General features: G+C 34.4%; 1 protein-coding gene across 3 annotated transcripts in view; it reads right to left on the bottom strand.

Moving 5' to 3' along the window:
- The window catches only part of PIBF1 (progesterone immunomodulatory binding factor 1), a 201443-nt gene that overhangs the window by 83840 nt on the left and 100774 nt on the right, over positions 1-16829 (bottom strand). For all 3 annotated transcript variants that reach the window (XM_036832007.1, XM_036832009.1, XM_036832010.1), the window contains exon 11: positions 3064-3229. In XM_036832007.1, coding sequence (XP_036687902.1) covers positions 3064-3229 — 166 coding nt within the window. The remainder of the gene's footprint in view (positions 1-3063; positions 3230-16829) is intronic.

Below are 16829 nucleotides of genomic sequence, written 5' to 3'. Positions count from 1 at the left end.
GCAACTGGGCCTGTGCGCCACAACTGCTGAGCCCGCGTGCCTAGAGACCGTGCTCCGCAACAAGAGAAGTCCCCGCTCGCCGCAAGTCCGTGAGCAGCAACGAAGACCCAACGCAGCCAAAAAAATAAAAATAAATAAATAAAAAATAATTTAAAAGAAAAAAAAAATCTGGTGGCTGAATTCCCTGTCGAAAGAGAGGATCAGTAAGGATAGTGTTAAATGGCAATTCCTACAGCACAGCTGATACCTTTCATCTGTACCCCACTTTCTCCAATAAAAATACCACACAAAGAAAAACTGCAGAAATGGATATCTAAAGAGATAAAGAATCGAAATGTTGAAGATGAGATATTTCATAAAATACTATTTTAAGAAGAGACTTAAAAGTAGTATTAAATTGAGAGGTACAATTTAAAATTCTCATTCATAACATAGAGAAGAGATTGTCAGAAACTTTTGACTTGGGGTACCTTCCAATACCTCAGTACCCCATGGTAGTGAATTCTCCTTTGTTATGGATTTGTCTGAGTGGCTGCTATGAAAAAATTTATTACAGTTTCTGAGAAGCCATTGAAGAACTTGATTATTGGACCTATGGAAGGCTATTACATTAAAGATTCTTTAGGAAAAAACCAATCTATGAACATTTGAGTTTAAACATGAATGCAAAAAATAGGTCAACTGCTTTTAGGAATCCATTAAATATCAAGCTTTCACAGTGGATATATCTCCTTCCTTTAAATAATAGAATGATAATACAAAATTATATAAAATTATATAGATAACACATATATAAAATGAATGAAAATACAAAATTATTGGTCAATAATTGCTTTAAAAAGAGACAAAAATATAAAGCCAGTGTTTTGAAAGCTTTTGGCAATTGATAATTAAGAAAAAATAGAACAAATTGTTCCCAAGTTATAAATCAATGAGAATACTGGGTAAAAGCCACTGAAAAGTACATAATTATAGCAATCTCTACCTTTCACAAAATTATTCCTCGCTGAATTCATTATAAATAACAATTGTCTAAGATACCTTCTACTACTTCAGAAAAATGCATTCAAACAATGGTACTACATTAGCTTTCATCAAACCATTCACTCACTCACTAAATACTTATTGAGCATCCACCATGAGTGAGGCGCTGTGTTAGGCATCGGTGACACAGTAATAAATAAACAGTCCTTGTCCTCTCAAAGATCCTAGTTTAACAAAGGAGAAGCTGTAAAGAAACTCCCCTACAGCCTCAGCTTTATCAACCAAAGTTTTTAGAATCATAATATTTTTTACAAAGTTGTTTTTCCATGTAAGACCTTTACACAAGAGAACACAATAATTATTAGTCACCTGCAGCCACAGACCAAGTGGGTAGGTCTATGGGAAAGTGGTTTTCGTACCACTTTCCCATAGACCTCCTAAAGTCGCAGCCTTTAGGAGGTCGAGAAATCAATTTAAACTGCAACCAGCTAAAAATAATAGAATAGAATGGTTTAGAAAACATCAGCGCTGTATGTTGTGAAGTACTGGTTAGTGAAATCTTTGTTTCAGTACAGAGAGAGGGGAAGTGCTTCTCTACCTTCCTAAATATAACCTCACCCCCCATCCCAAACACATCCTCAAGCACAGCCATCCAATGTGAAAAGAAAAAGAAACTGCTAGGAATTATAAAATTAAACCATGAAAAATTCCAAAAGATGAATACAAAATCAGAGCTAATCTAAAATGTGTGGGAGAGTCAGCAGTAGCAGATTATGACTGCAGCAATTTCCCAAAGAAGGTACCTGAAGAAGTTTTAAATGCTGAACACTGCTTTGTTTAGAAGTAAGCATCATCTACAATTTTTACTTATGTTTCTTTAAATATGTATTATTTAACATTGTTTTTATGTTTTTCCCTAAGGCTTTATTTTCTGAGACTCTATTTTGTTAGTTTTACTTAACAGAGTACTTTTCAGAAATGAAATTTCTGAAAGATTGTTATAATGAATACTTACATCATTAGCTAATTAATCATGTTAATGATATTACTGCACCTTTCATTCCATGTTTTTCATTTTTATTTTTATTTACTTTTTAAAGATTTTATTGATGTGGACCATTTTTAAAGTCTTTATTGAATTTGTTACAATATTGCTTCTGTTTTACATTTTGGTTTGTTGGTCATGAGGCATGTGGGATCTTAGCTCCCCAACCAGGGATGGAACTCACACCCAGTGCATTGGAAGGCGAAGTCTTAACCACTGGACCGCCAGGGAAGTCCCATGCTTAGTTGCAGCACGTGGGATCTTCAGTTGTGGCATGTGGGATCTTTAGTTGTGGCATGTGGGACCCAGTTCCCTGACCAGGGATCAAACCTGGGCCCCCTGCATTGGAAGCATGGAGTCTTAGCATGCACCACGAGGGAAGTCCCTCATTCAGTGTTATTATTTTTTTAATTTTTTATTATTTTTTAAATAAATTTATTTATTTTTGGCTGCATTGGGTCTTCGTTGCTGCACGCGGGTTTTTTCTAGTGGCGGGGAGCGGGGGCTACTCTTCATTGCTGTGCACGAGCTTCTCATTGCAGTGGCTTCTCCTGTTGTGGAGCACGGGCTCTAGGCTGTGCGGGCTTCAGTAGTTGTGGTACACGGGCTCAGTAGTTGTGGCTCGCGGGCTTAGCTGCTCCGCGGCATGTGGGATCTTCCCGGACCAGGGCTCGAACCCTGTCCCCTGCATTGGCAGGAGGATTCTTAACCACTGCGCCACCAGGGAAACCCTCCATTTTCTAGTTAAATGAGATTTCCCATTTAAGGGTACTTTTGCCAGCATTTTAAAAACAACAAACAGACCTATGGCAATTTGCATTTCTTTTCTTAGAAATGGTCCATCCCTTCTTTCCACCTCTTTATCTAAATGAGGAAGGTATGTCCTCTTGATAAGAGATCTTTAAAACTTAAGGACACAGGCTCGTTTTCATACATAACACAAATATTATTTATAAAGCTCAATATGATATAGACCTTGTACTTACGGAGCTTACAGTCTGTGTTAATTTTAAAAGAAAAGTTTGTATATGTACCTCCAATTTTTTCTGATATTTTTCACATTCCAACTGACACTGTGTGAGATTTCTTGCAGTCTCCTCTTGTAGAAGCTGAGCACGCTCACTTTCAAAAGATTTTATTTTACTTTGATGGAGAAATTCTGTTACTTTGCTTTCTGTACTAAGTTGTAGTTCTCTGTACCTGAAAGAAGAAAATTATAAAACACTAAAGAAATCTCGATCTATAGAAACATAAACATTACTTCTACTTTTTTCTATATCCCCATATTATTATGCAGTTAATAACTTTTATTTATTCAGCAAAGCTTTTGTAAATAATTTAGAGAGGCATATGTATGGAAATATGCTAAGTCCAGGAAACAAAACATACCAATTAAACTTCCTCTACTCCTCCCCTATTTTCATTCCTTCCATCCAAGAATAGTTATTACCTGTCTATGATTATTATTATTTTGTAAGACATTTAAAATAAAAAATGGTAAGAACAAGTTTCAGTTATATTGCTTAAAATGACTTAATTTCCATATATTTCATAGGCCTTCGTAAACCTATAGCATTGTTTCCAAACTTGCTATTTCATCTAAGTCTAAATAATATCAGATGGAGAAGAATGGCATGGAATATGCACATTAACCTGCATCTTCTTGAGATATTTGTAAAATAAATTAAGTTAGTAAATAGATATATCTGAATATTACAAGAAAATACAATGTACAAATTACAAAGATAAATATAAAACGATAAGCAGTCTATTACAACACAGATAAGAAACATTCTCTTCATTGCATAGGTATAGCTAGTAATGAAAACATTTCCATTTAACATATAAATCACTGCATATTATAGATTTGAAAATGCTTCAAGTTGGCTGTGTTCTAACAGAAAGCAAACAAAGACATATTACACCTTTTCGGGGAGCTATTATGAACCCAGTATAATGCTAGATGTTCCTAAAATTCATTTTTTCAAATATTTATTGAGCTAGACACCATGCCAGGTAAATCTGTATACAATGGAAGACAAAATATATTTTCTTTTTTTTCTTCCCCCTTAAAGAACTTAGTTTTCGGGAGTTCCCTGGTGGTCTAGTGGTTAGGATTGGCACTTTCACTGCTGTGGCCCAGGGTTCAGTCCCTGTTCCGGGAACTGAGACCCTGGTTGGGGAACTGAGATCCCACAAGCTGCGTGGTGTGGCAAAAAAAAAAAAAAAAAAAAAAGAACTTAGTTTTCTGGGGAAGAGAGGCAAATATATATGAAAATTCAATAGAATATGGTAAATGCTTCAATAAGGTAATCCCTAGGTTCGAAGGGAACCTACAGGAAGAAGACTTAACTCAGTTTGTGCAGGTGTGTGTTTGTGTGTGCGCAGCAGGAGGAGGTACAGGGTGGAAAGTGCTCCAGGAAGTAGAAACAAGAGTATGTGCAGGGCGGGAAGCAGAGAGCACAGTCTGTTTTATTCACGGTACCTCATTTAACCCTTACAACACCTCTAGTAGGTATTTTGCAGATGAAGAACCAGAGGTTCAGAGATTGATTAATTTCTTTAAACCGGAAGAAGGTGCTCGTAAATTTCAGGTGGGGTCTCAAATTCAGCTATGTTTGAGTCTACAGGAATGATCTTTCCACTATTACATAGTATTCTTCACCGACATTTCTGAGTTCAGATAAACTTTCAAATGTGTTGTAAAGGTCATTTCACTCTTGTAAGTGACAATAACATTCAAAGTATAACCAGAGAAAACAGGCATTAGATACTTGCTACAGGCGACTTCACTCTTGGTACTCTTATCTTTAGTAAAAGCATCTCACAATCAGATTGGTGGAAGTTCCATTCAAGCATATTGCTACACATTATTTAATTCATACCAAGGCTTTAAGGTGAATGTCAGCTTGTGTCTCTAACTTTCTGGAAAGTCCAGGCATTAATTTTATGTATATATAAAAGAACAGCTAGGTCATATGGTCACTCCAGTTTTAACTTTTTGAGGAACTGCCAACTGCTTTTCAATGTGGTTGCACATTCTCACCAGCAATTACGAGGGTGGCAAGTTCTCCACATCCTTATCAAAACTTACCATTGTCTCTTTGATGACAGCCATCATCATGGATGTGAAGCAGTAAAAAATTATTTTACTCAAAAATTTATTAATTCAACAATTTACTGACATGAAAATGCCCTGTACTCCCTGGGGTAAACTGTCTTATAAATATAAATGCATAAAACGTATGTGAAATCCATACCTATTTGTATGTTAAACTGTGAGACACACTAGACTTCATTACTGAAATAAATTCTTGATAAGTCATTTGGAATGTGATATTTATCTTTAAAAGAATTTGTCTCGAAAAAATTAAACTGCAAAGTTTGCCTTTTTCTGGATTCAGGACATTGTGGTTAATTCTGAGGTCAATGCTAACTCCGAACAGGAAATGAAAGACTTAGCTTTTAGATTTCACCTGTTCTCCTTATTCATTATGTGGCACCTGAAAGTTACTTTTAGCACTATTATTCTTCCCCTATACTGAACAGTTAAGTAGTTATCTCCTAGAAATTTGAGGATACTAAGCTTAATAAAATGACATTTCTTTTTTTTTTTTTTTTTATTGGTATGAAACATTATTTTTATTACTTAGTAGTTTGCAAGTTTGACTCAGTCCATTGTAAACTTTTAGAGGACAAGACCTCGATTGTATTTCATTTTTGTGTCTCTATAGTCTAACACAGTGGTCTGCATTTAGTAGTTATAGCGAATAGTGAATGAACAAATTATATGAGTGAAAAAATAATCACTTCAGGTGTATAATTTGTCAAAGGAATACAATAAAATGACACTTCTATGAACCAAATTCAATTCCAAATAATTCTTTTTTTTTAACCAGATATACTTATTTTATATATTTTTTATACAGCAGGTTATTAGTTATCTATTTTATACATATCAGTGTATATATGTCAATCCCAATCTCCCAATTCATCCCACCACCACCACCCCCCTCAAATGATAATTCTAAAGGACTCATCTATTCTCATGTTGTTTACACAGTAAAAGAAAATCTGCCTCAAATCATTCTGACTTCGTAATAATAGTTACTCTTTTAATTTAAGTTGAACTGTGAAAATGCTGAGGAAACATCAGAGCTGCAAAAGCAGTTCCAGAGTGAGGAACAGAGGACAAGGGTACAGGCTGACAATCTCAGGTAACTTCCTCCTACTTGTTTTGCTAATATAACCTGTCACATTTTACTTTGTTGACTCAGACTTCTCATTTTATCCTCTTAATGTGAACATCTTATTTGAACTAAGTCAATATTATTCACATGTTAACAAGTTGATGTTTGACATCCTAACTCAGCATAGTAACCTTAAGAGGTCACATTTCTTACAAAGTTAAAGTATAATCAGAATCTCCAACTATTGTTAGCCCAGGCCCCCAATTTGACTAGATGAGTCTTTATGCTAGCTGGGTTTTTAGTTTTCATACGACTTTCTCATAAATCACATACTACTTTAAAAATAGTAATATAAGGACCTAGAATGAACTGTTTTTGCTCTTAAGGAATATTCACTGCAACGTACTTTGGGCTGGACAAACGAGAATTTTACCTGTTAAAAGGTGAAAATCGGCAATTAGACAGGAAACAACAGAGACGTTAACCCATAAGAAATGCTCTCAGCTATGGTGAATTAAACTCCAAGCTGCACGGCATATTCTGCAGTGCTGAGAAGTAACTGCAGGAGAGACATCAACATGGAATTCTGTTCTCAGAAATGGGAGAGCTCACTTGAACAAAAGCACCAGATAAAACACTGAATAACAACAGGTTTTCATAACAATATTTACATCAGCAGTCTTTACATATATACGATGGTGAAAAGTTTGCTCATTACACTCTGATGTATTAAGCCAAGCAATGCATGTTTATTCCCATCTCTAGCAACAAGATTATCACTGGTAAGAAAGTCAGACTCCTATAATTATTCATTTTAGTTTTTATTGCAATGAGAAACAACAACTGATCTTTGAATTTTATCCACAAAATGTTCATGGCTTCCCCAATATTAAAACTGGATATGGGACTTCCCTGGCAGTCCAGTGGTTAAGACTCCACGCTTCCGCTGTAGGGGGCACGGGTTCATTCCCTGGTCGGGGAACTAAGATCCTGCATCCTGCATGCCGCATGGCATGGCCAAAATAAATAAATAAAATTTTAAAAAATAAATAAATAAAAAATAAAACTGGATATTTATTCTGAACCGAATTATCTAATCTCATTTCCTAGATAGACTTTCTAAGGCAAAATACCCCAAAATATTATATTAAGTGGCGAGGTTCCTATAATCACCAGGACCAGTAAGTGGTCCTTCCATTAAGAAATTCTGAGAGCTGGTCCAGTTTAGAAGTAAGGCAGTGAAGCAGCTGAGGCAAGGCATTTGTCTATGTTCAGGACAACTATGGATAGATAAAGAGCACAGGAAATAACACCTGCACAAGGAAGATTGGTAAAAGAAGTTAAGCAAAGTAACAGGATTTCCAGTTACAGGCAAGGGTTCAGGGAAGGATTTTAGTAGTTAGGCATCAGTTAGATTAAGTTTTGAAAGGGACCCTGGGTAGAAAGTTTTGAAAGGGACTCTGGGTCAATATAGAGAAAATACCTGTGGGGTTTAAAAGAATACATGGGAGCAGGTAGTCATGGCTGGACCACTAAATCCTTTGTGTTGGGGAGGATAATTTAATTCTAAATTCCACAAGCAAATGGGGCATACGCTGTCGATAAACTTTCTACATGTATTAAAAAAAAAAAAATTGCTTTGAAACAGAGATGGGCCTGAGACTCCAGATAGGGATTTCGCTGTGGGAAACTGGAGTTGACAAGGGCAGAAGCTGCCATCTCTAGGCAACTGAGAATCAATCTTGCTTACATGAGTGGGACACCAATCCCATTTTATTTTGGTGTTTCGGGCTCCTCTTTCTCCTTATTCTTTTAATAAGGCTTCATTGAGTTGATGTTCAATTCCCTTTGAATTATTCATTTTAACTAATCCACACCTTAACTACTCTTTGTCCCTGCTATTTCTAATTCTCAGGGGATAAAACTCATTTCCATTCTATTTACAGAGAATTTCGGTTGTGTTTCTGAACCTGTTCTGCATGTATTACTAGCCCTGTACCACATGCTGAAAATGCTTCTGGATGAGTCAGAGAGATAGTTAACCAAACCCTAAGATCCACTTATGCCAATTAAGAACTGAGGGGGAAAGAACAAAAACAAGACACAAAAACCTGTTTGTTTGGATTTTCTGCTTCTATGAACTGAGGAAAAGCTAATCATCTTAGGTTAAAGATACTAAACCACTGATTTTTCAATTATCCCTAAAGATTTTTTTTGCTCTCAATAGTATCTATCTGTATATCTATATTTATAGATCTATATCTAATTTTATATTAACGGGTATTCTATCAACTACATATTTAAAGCATAACGAGTATGAAGTACAAGACACAATACTTTTTACAAAAGTACACTTTTTATTTCCTCTTTCATATCTGTTATTTTATATAGGACTAACTTTCCATTAACCAGAATATTCCTTTCTTTCTTTTTTTTTCTTGTTTCTTTTCTTTTCTTTTTGTGGCCATGCTGCGTGGCATGAGGGATCTTAGTTCCCCGAACAGGGATCGAACCCGTACCCCCTGCAATGGAAGCGTGGAGTCTTAACCACTGGATCACCAGGAAAGTCCCAACCAGAATATTTCATTCCTCAACATCTAATTCATTTAAAAATATTTATTGTGCGCCTAAATGTGCCAGGTACTATTAGGTACCAGAGAACCACAAATAGTATCACTACTCTTTAAGGAACTCACATTGTAATGATGCAAAGGCAAACAAACGTAAGGTGATAAGCTAATAAATTCTAATAATAATAATAAAGTAGAGTGAGGGTAGAGAGAATGATAGAGATATTAGTGGTGGTGTTATTTTAAAGAGGTTGGGCAGGGAAGGCATCTCTCTGTTAAAAGGTGATATTAGAGCAAAGGATTTAATAAAACCTATATTTTAGAACTAAAATAAGTGATTAATAAAAAAAATATTTACTGGCCATGTAAAGATTATATGTAAGATTATAAGTAAAGATTATATGTAAAGATTATATATAAGATTTATATAATAAAGACTTTTTCATTTTAAAGAGATACAATGTTAAACATATGAAGGCAATAGGAGTCCTTCACACTGATTTGAAACCTGGTATCTTAAACCAGCAGTTAAAATTACCTACCCAAACTATACTAATGGATTTACTAGAGAGTCTAATCTATATGAATTGTAACTAGAACGAAGAGGACTGAATTTTTAACAAATGCATTGGTGACATCAGGATGAATGCTACTATTTCACAGGACTGGGAAATAGACATTTATTTGAACAAACAATTTGATCACTGTTTAAGGAATGCTTTGAATTCATTTTTATTCTGAGGTAATTCATAAGCCACATAAGAAATGTCCTTTCATCATTTATAGTGTGTCTTTTTGAAAATGGCTTTAAAATTTTTGTCTTGATTATACAAATAATACATTTATTATAGAATTTTAGAAAATACAGAAAATAGAAGAAAATGTCAACTGTAAGCTCATAATGATAATTGCTGTTTATATTTTTATATATCTCCTTCTTCTCTGCACAAGTAAATATTTTCAAGTTTTTATTTTTAATTCTGTAATTTATCACATCCATTCTTAGGGAAAAAAACTTCAAATATTACAAGTAAAGATTAAAGATCTCCTATTTATCACTTTTCTGTGCATCCTCATTGTGGTTTTTCTTTCTTTTTTTTAAACAATACATGTGTATTATACACAGAAGGATATATCAGTCTCCTTTTTCGTTTTTTAAAAAGTGGCGCATGTCACATACACTCTGTAAATTTTTTTCACCTAAGAATATGTTTTGGGATCCATCCATGTCTCTACTTCATTCTTTCCATTTGCTACACAGTAGATCACAATGTGGACATAATCATTTAATTCTAAAATTCATTTATTTTATCCTAAACTGATGAACATTTAGATTGTTTCCAATTTTTAATTATACACAGTGCTTCAAAGGCCACCCTAAATAATGCCTCCAGTTCACAAGCGAATGTTTCTCTAAGAAAGATCATCATGAAGTAGAATTGTTGAATCAAAAGATTTTAAATTTTAAGCGATACTGCCCAATTTCCCTCCCAAGTGGCAATATCAATTAAAAATGGTACCAGAAGTGTATGAAATATGGTTTCTCTACTTCCTCACCAATATTTGATATTATCATATATAAACATGTTTACTATGCACATTATATATGTAAATCATATCTTCATATAGAATTCGCTATCCTTTCCCCCCCGATATAACTTAAAAATCTTCCTATGCTATTAAACCCCTTTTATAAATATTATTTTTATTGGCCACATAATTTTCCATTCTTTATTATTCCTCTATTGTCAGACATTTAGCCTCTCCCCAATTTCTTACTTCATTGTTCATACCAAATAGTCGTACCCAGTTTATTCTTTACTCTGAGCAAAGTATGAATTTCCAGAAACAAAATACATCTTTGAAGGAAGAAGGCTCTTACAATTAAAGGCTGCTCCAAGGACTGTGCTATAAAAAGTAACCATACTGAGCAATGCCAGGATAGTTGGGAAAAGTAAATGAGGCCCAAATGTGCCTACTTTGTGGAGGATATTATTGTTTGGATCCATATATCCTGATGTGTTTCTTTAAAAAAATATAAACTTGACTCATTACTTATGTACATATTTAGACATGTATCACGGATATATCTAAAATCACATAAGGACATTTACAGATATCTAAAAAGAAAAGTGTACATTTGGGAGAAATGATATTACTGTAGGTAAAGGTATCTGGGAGATGGGAGGGTGGAAATAAAGTTACTCTTTTTACATTATGTGGTTTGACTTAAAAGTAATTTTGCTAAAGGCAACTCAAAAATTTTTGATATGGGCAATTAAAAAATGTAAACTTAAGCACCTTCCATTTAAATAATTTTGGTTGACATATATTTTACTTCTCAAAATAAAAGTATTTATCAGCCAAGTAAGGGATGAAGTACTTATCACTACATCATCACTGTCTAGTAAAGTTAAATCTTTGGTTGGTTAAGTTTTTTAATATCCTGAAAACACCTGAAAGATCTCTGAAGCCAGAAATAAGTACTCCTGCTCTACCAGACCTAATCTACAACTTCTAATCCGTTACTTTAAAAAAGCAAACAAAACAAAATCCCAAATTAAAAAAACACAATTTTATGTAGTTTTACATATTTCAAATTAATGCACATTTATATTCACATTTATATTTATATAAATTAATACCAGAACTTACAATTGAATTTTGAAAGGAGGATTTGTGAAAATTTCTACAGGTATTTCTTTAAAAATAACTTTTCATATCATTATATCTTTAATATTTAAATATATAGTTATATTCTTCAATTATATGAATTTATATATCAGTTAGAAGGGGGAGTAGGTCAGAATCTCCTATTATTCGGATTACATACCAATTTACTATCCTGTTAATATGCCCTCCCAGTGGGAAGTGTTTGTTTTCTAATCGAGAATTGCTGTATGTAATGAGAGAAATTTACTGATAGGACCACGTTGCCCATGTGAAAGCTTTGAAGGTAGAAGACATGTTTAGAACAATTAATATATATTACAGAATATATCTGAAATTGCTTTCTTTTCATTGACATTGAAATGGAAAGTGTTATTTTAAAGATTTTACTTTTATACATTATTGCTATCTAGTGTTCTACCAACTGTTCTTTTATTTTTTTTGTCATCTTGATATTACAAAATTTTAAAATATATACTTAGATACTGAATCCAAACTATTTTCAGTGAAAATTAGAAGAGCAATGACTGCAGTTTAAAGATATATGTATAACATTATAGAGAAACAGAATTCTAGTAACTCTGGTCTTTCCATTTCAAGTGTGAAATTTTCAAAACTGAAAAAGGAGGCAGAAAAAACTTATAAAACAACCATCAATGTTGCAACAATGATTACTACAGGACATGAGGAAGGAATTTAAAAGGCGTTTGGGTATCTGCCCAAATGTTTCTGCCATTTAGATGACTTCTTCAACGAGTCCACTTCTCAGCTGTAATACTACATCTGTCATTTTTGGCTTACAAACTAATTCTTAAATGAATGTGAGAGATCTTTTTTTTGCTGAGTTAAAAACGCTGAGTATGTTTAACAACTGTACCATGGATTTATAAGAATTTCAAGCATGCATTTAGAGTAATTCAATGCATCTATCATATCATGATCAAATAAAATATGTAATGTCATTAATAAACAATATGTAGTAATATTTGGCTGTCTATAAAGGCAAAAAATTGATACCAGGTATGTGAAGATAAAAGTAAGTACTTAAGTGAAACAAATATAATGAAAGGAATGTAGCCTTAAAATAAATCAAAGCATGCATGAGATAAAATTAGAGTAAAATATTTTATAACAGTGTTTGAATGGGGAGCTGTTTTCTCTTTGTTGGCAACATGACAACACTTAAAATTCAACTTGAATCATCCTCTGAACCAAGAGTATTTATTATATCAGTGCATCAGAGTACTCAAAACTATCTCATGCTGCTTTCAATACAGACCCTAGAGCGTTTGGCTATATTAAAGAAAAAGATCAGAATATTATAAAGCTGAATCTAAAAAATGTCATTAAGTTTGCTGTATGTACTTTCCTCTCAACTTTGTTGTGAGCCCAAAACTGCTCTAAAAAAAAATGAAGTCTTAAAAAAAAGTCATATGAAAATACACTTTGGGGGGATGCTTTTATGAAGAATAGTGTCAAGTATGAACAGTAGCAGAATGTAAGCTAATCATGGTTTTGTCCTATTTTTCCAGAAGATATAGTGCAAAGAAAGGATATCAACTTACTACAGCTAACACACAAAGTACTGTATAAGGCAAAAAGGAATATAAAGGTCAGTTATTTAGAGTAACTTCCTATTAACAGGCAAAAACTACAAATCTTAACTTATATAAATGTGTTTTGAAAATAGGCTGAAGAATTCCATGTGAACTCTCAGAAAATTCCTGAATAGGGATCTAGAAACCAGAGTCCTGGGTCTTCAAAATAATATAGTTTGATAGTAGAACTGGATCACTAGGAAGACTTTTTTATTTTCTAAGGGTGAGGATGACTCCTTAGCTTGATTCCATCTGCCCAATCAGGGATGACCTCAGAACCACTTGTGGTACTTGTAAGAATTCTAGATGCCGTGGTTCCACCTTAGACCTCCTGCATCAAAATCTCTGAGGACAGACTTGGGAATATTGAGTTCTAGTTGACTAAATGAGCAAATATAAGTGAAATGCTCACAACAGTGCCTTGTACAATTAAAAGTTATTCAAGTGCAAGAATCTTGTTTAATGTATCTCTGGATTCTTAGGATCTAGTGTATCACCTGGTATATAAGAAACTCTTAATGACTCTTTACTGAATGAATAAACGGAGTCATATTAACCATTTTGGGTGTTATAAAACTGAAATTACTAAGTCGGTTCAAGCCAGGGTAGAAAACACTAAAGTATCATAAACTAATCTGATGAGGGACAGTCTTTTCTGAAGTGTGACAAAACCAGTGAATTAAGATGATTATTTCCAGGTTTGGGTGTCAGTGTAAGATAAAAACAAATCACAGGGAATGAAGGAAAAAGAAACCAAAATGACAGGATAGGTATGAATGAGCTACAAGAAAGATTAAAGCTTCTAAAAATGTAGTTTACCTAATGGCTAAGGTGGTAGGATGGAGATGTGACAACATTCAAAAAACATTTAAAAAACAGACATACAAACAAGGAGCAAAGTTAGTGTGACACAATAGAGTGATATATCTAAATTCTGTAAGGAGTTAAAGTTGTTGCAAAATGTACACACAATTTAAAAAATATAAGTGCAACTCACTAGCATGAATGTCTCTCATGAAGGCATGTAAAACAGAAATGAAGAAGAAAAACATAACATAATAATGAGAAGAACTAAGTCACTCTGTTAGGTCTACTTCCTCGTCTCTAAATTTCTCTCATTAGACTTAATGGACTAAATAGCTGCTTATTAGTTTTTCTATACGATACTACCTTGGGATTTTCAAACAACTAGATAGATAAGACAATATTATGTCAGCACAGTTAACATACCATGTTATTATCATACTTTTTATTTTCTACAGCCGTTTGTCAAATGAGAAAGCTTATAAAATTTCAGAAAATGTCTGCATACCTAGGTATTTATTTAACTGTCTATTTATGGCTACAAATGCATCAGGATAAAAATGAAATAATAAAGTATCTAATATAATCAAAGATAATAAGTATTTAATTGAATGAAAAAAATTAAACATTTAAAAATCTCACATTAGTACTTTGAAGAAATGCTTTCTCTCCTTAAATATTTTCTGGAGCCTCACCTCTCCCCCTATACTTTTCCTATACATACCCTTCCATCCCAGTAACTGTTTGTTGCTTCTCGTGCTCCTCCTCCCTAGGCTGGGGGAAAGTTGGCACTTTCACTATGGCCCGCCGCCTCTTCCTTTCCTCTCACTTGCTATTCTAACCGAGACCCAAAGCAGTAGGAGGCTTTGGGTCTCGGTTAGAATAGCAAGTGAGAGAGAGGTTTGTGATCAAAAGTCAGAGATGAACTCTATAGGATTTTACTACGAGGAAACTTGAACTGGCACGACTCCTGTCAGCATGTGTACAAACCAATACAAAGGAAAGGAGCCCAACGTTTTAGTGCCTTATGTTTATATTTGCTATTCATGTATATATATGCTTTTCACTTAATCATCTCTAAAATTCTAACACAGAGTTTCAGATTATTCTCTTTTCAGAGATAAAGAAACTGAGACTAAGAAAAGTTAGTAACTCGCCCAAGTAAGTAACAAAGCCGGAATTTGCACCCAGGCCTGCCTCAAATTTCTGGGCTCTTACCCTATAACAACCTGTATCCAAGAGAGAAAAAAATTTTTAAATAAAAATAAAGTATGTACCAAAAAGACATACACAAACTCCAGCAACACCCTGTTGGCAGGTAAGTGTGGACAGACACAACTAAAGAAGGAAGACAGCGGAGGCAAAGGGCATGACTGAAAGGTGAAAAAAGAAGATGAAACAGGCCAGGGCTGTCCACGAAAAGAATCAAACACACAATGACTCCCCATGGGGAGAGTAAACCTGGGTTTAGGTGTGGGGTTTAAGGAGGTTCAGGTCATTGAAGGTGTTATAGATGTCCTAGAAAGAAATCTAGAGACAAAAGTTATTCTTGTTGCTTTGGACAAAGTTGGCTCTGTGCCCCACCAATACCTACAGTACGGGTGTCAATATAAGATAAGGCCTTTCCCTCAAATCATTCAGAAGGCAAAAAGGTATCACTTTTTCTTTGAGTTTTTATAAAATCCTTCCCATTGAGTATTCTCTCAATAACTTTATTTTGAAATATAAGACACTGTGTAGGGAGGACACATTGGCTTGCGAAGACCATAATCAATGCAAATTTTGATGCTAATATTGTTCTCTTAAAGGAATCAATAAATATGGAAGCTAAGATATTTAACACATATAATAATTATTTCTGGGATGCAGCCTCACAACTACACCAAAAGCAGGTGTTAAAGATTATCTTAAAAAAGAAACATAATCAATCACACTGTGAGGATCACAAACACACCAAAAGAGCAAATGGAAAAAAAATTTTTTTGAAAGGATACTGTGGCAAAAGATGAAAATCTGACAACAGTACCATCTAGGGATTCCAACAGTGAAAAAATATAAAAAGCAGTGAACTTCCTTCCCCCTATTGTATGACCTATCGTATCAGACAGGCCAACACTGGTACATCATGAAGTACTCTTTCCACTGGAAGGCAGATGATGTCATTGATTTTGCCTCCAGAAAGAGGGCAGACAGCAGAGGCAAGAAGGACTACAATTCTGCAGACTGTGGAAGGAAAACCACATTCACAGAAAGATAAGATAAAATGAAAAGGCAGAGGACTTTGTACCAGATGAAGGAACAAGACAAAACCCCAGAAAAACAACTAAATGAAGTGGAGATAGGCAACCTTCCAGAAAAGGAATTCAGAATAATGATAGTGAAGATGATACAGGACCTCGGAAAAAGAATGGAGGCAAAGATTGAGAAAATGCAAGAAATGTTCAACAAAGACCTAGAAGAATTAAAGAAAAAACATCGAGGAGAATTAAAGAACAAGCAAACACAGATAAACAATACAGTAACTGAAATGAAAAATACACTAGAAGGAATCAATAGCAGAATAACTGAGGCAAAAGAACGGATAAGTGACCTGGAAGACAGAACGGTGGAATTCACTGCCACAGAACAGAATAAAGGAAAAAGAATGAAAATAAATGAAGACAGCCTTAGAGACCTCTGGGACAACATTAAACGCAACAACATTCACATTATAGGGGTCCCAGAAGGAGAAGAGAGAGAGAAAGGACCTGAGAAAATATTTAAAGAGATGACAGATGAAAACTTCCCTAATGTGGGAAAGGAAATAGCCACCCAAGTCCAGGAAGCGCAGAGAGTCCCAGGCAGGATAAACCCAAGGAGAAACACGCCAAGACACATAGTAATCAAATTGGCAAAAATTGAAGCCAAAGAAAAATTATTAAGCAACAAGGGAAAAATGACAAATAACATGCAAGGGAACTCCCATAAG

This window comes from Balaenoptera musculus, chromosome 18, assembly GCF_009873245.2.
Source record: "Balaenoptera musculus isolate JJ_BM4_2016_0621 chromosome 18, mBalMus1.pri.v3, whole genome shotgun sequence".
Lineage (NCBI taxonomy): Eukaryota > Metazoa > Chordata > Mammalia > Artiodactyla > Balaenopteridae > Balaenoptera > Balaenoptera musculus.
This window is presented reverse-complemented; position numbering and strand designations above follow the sequence as displayed.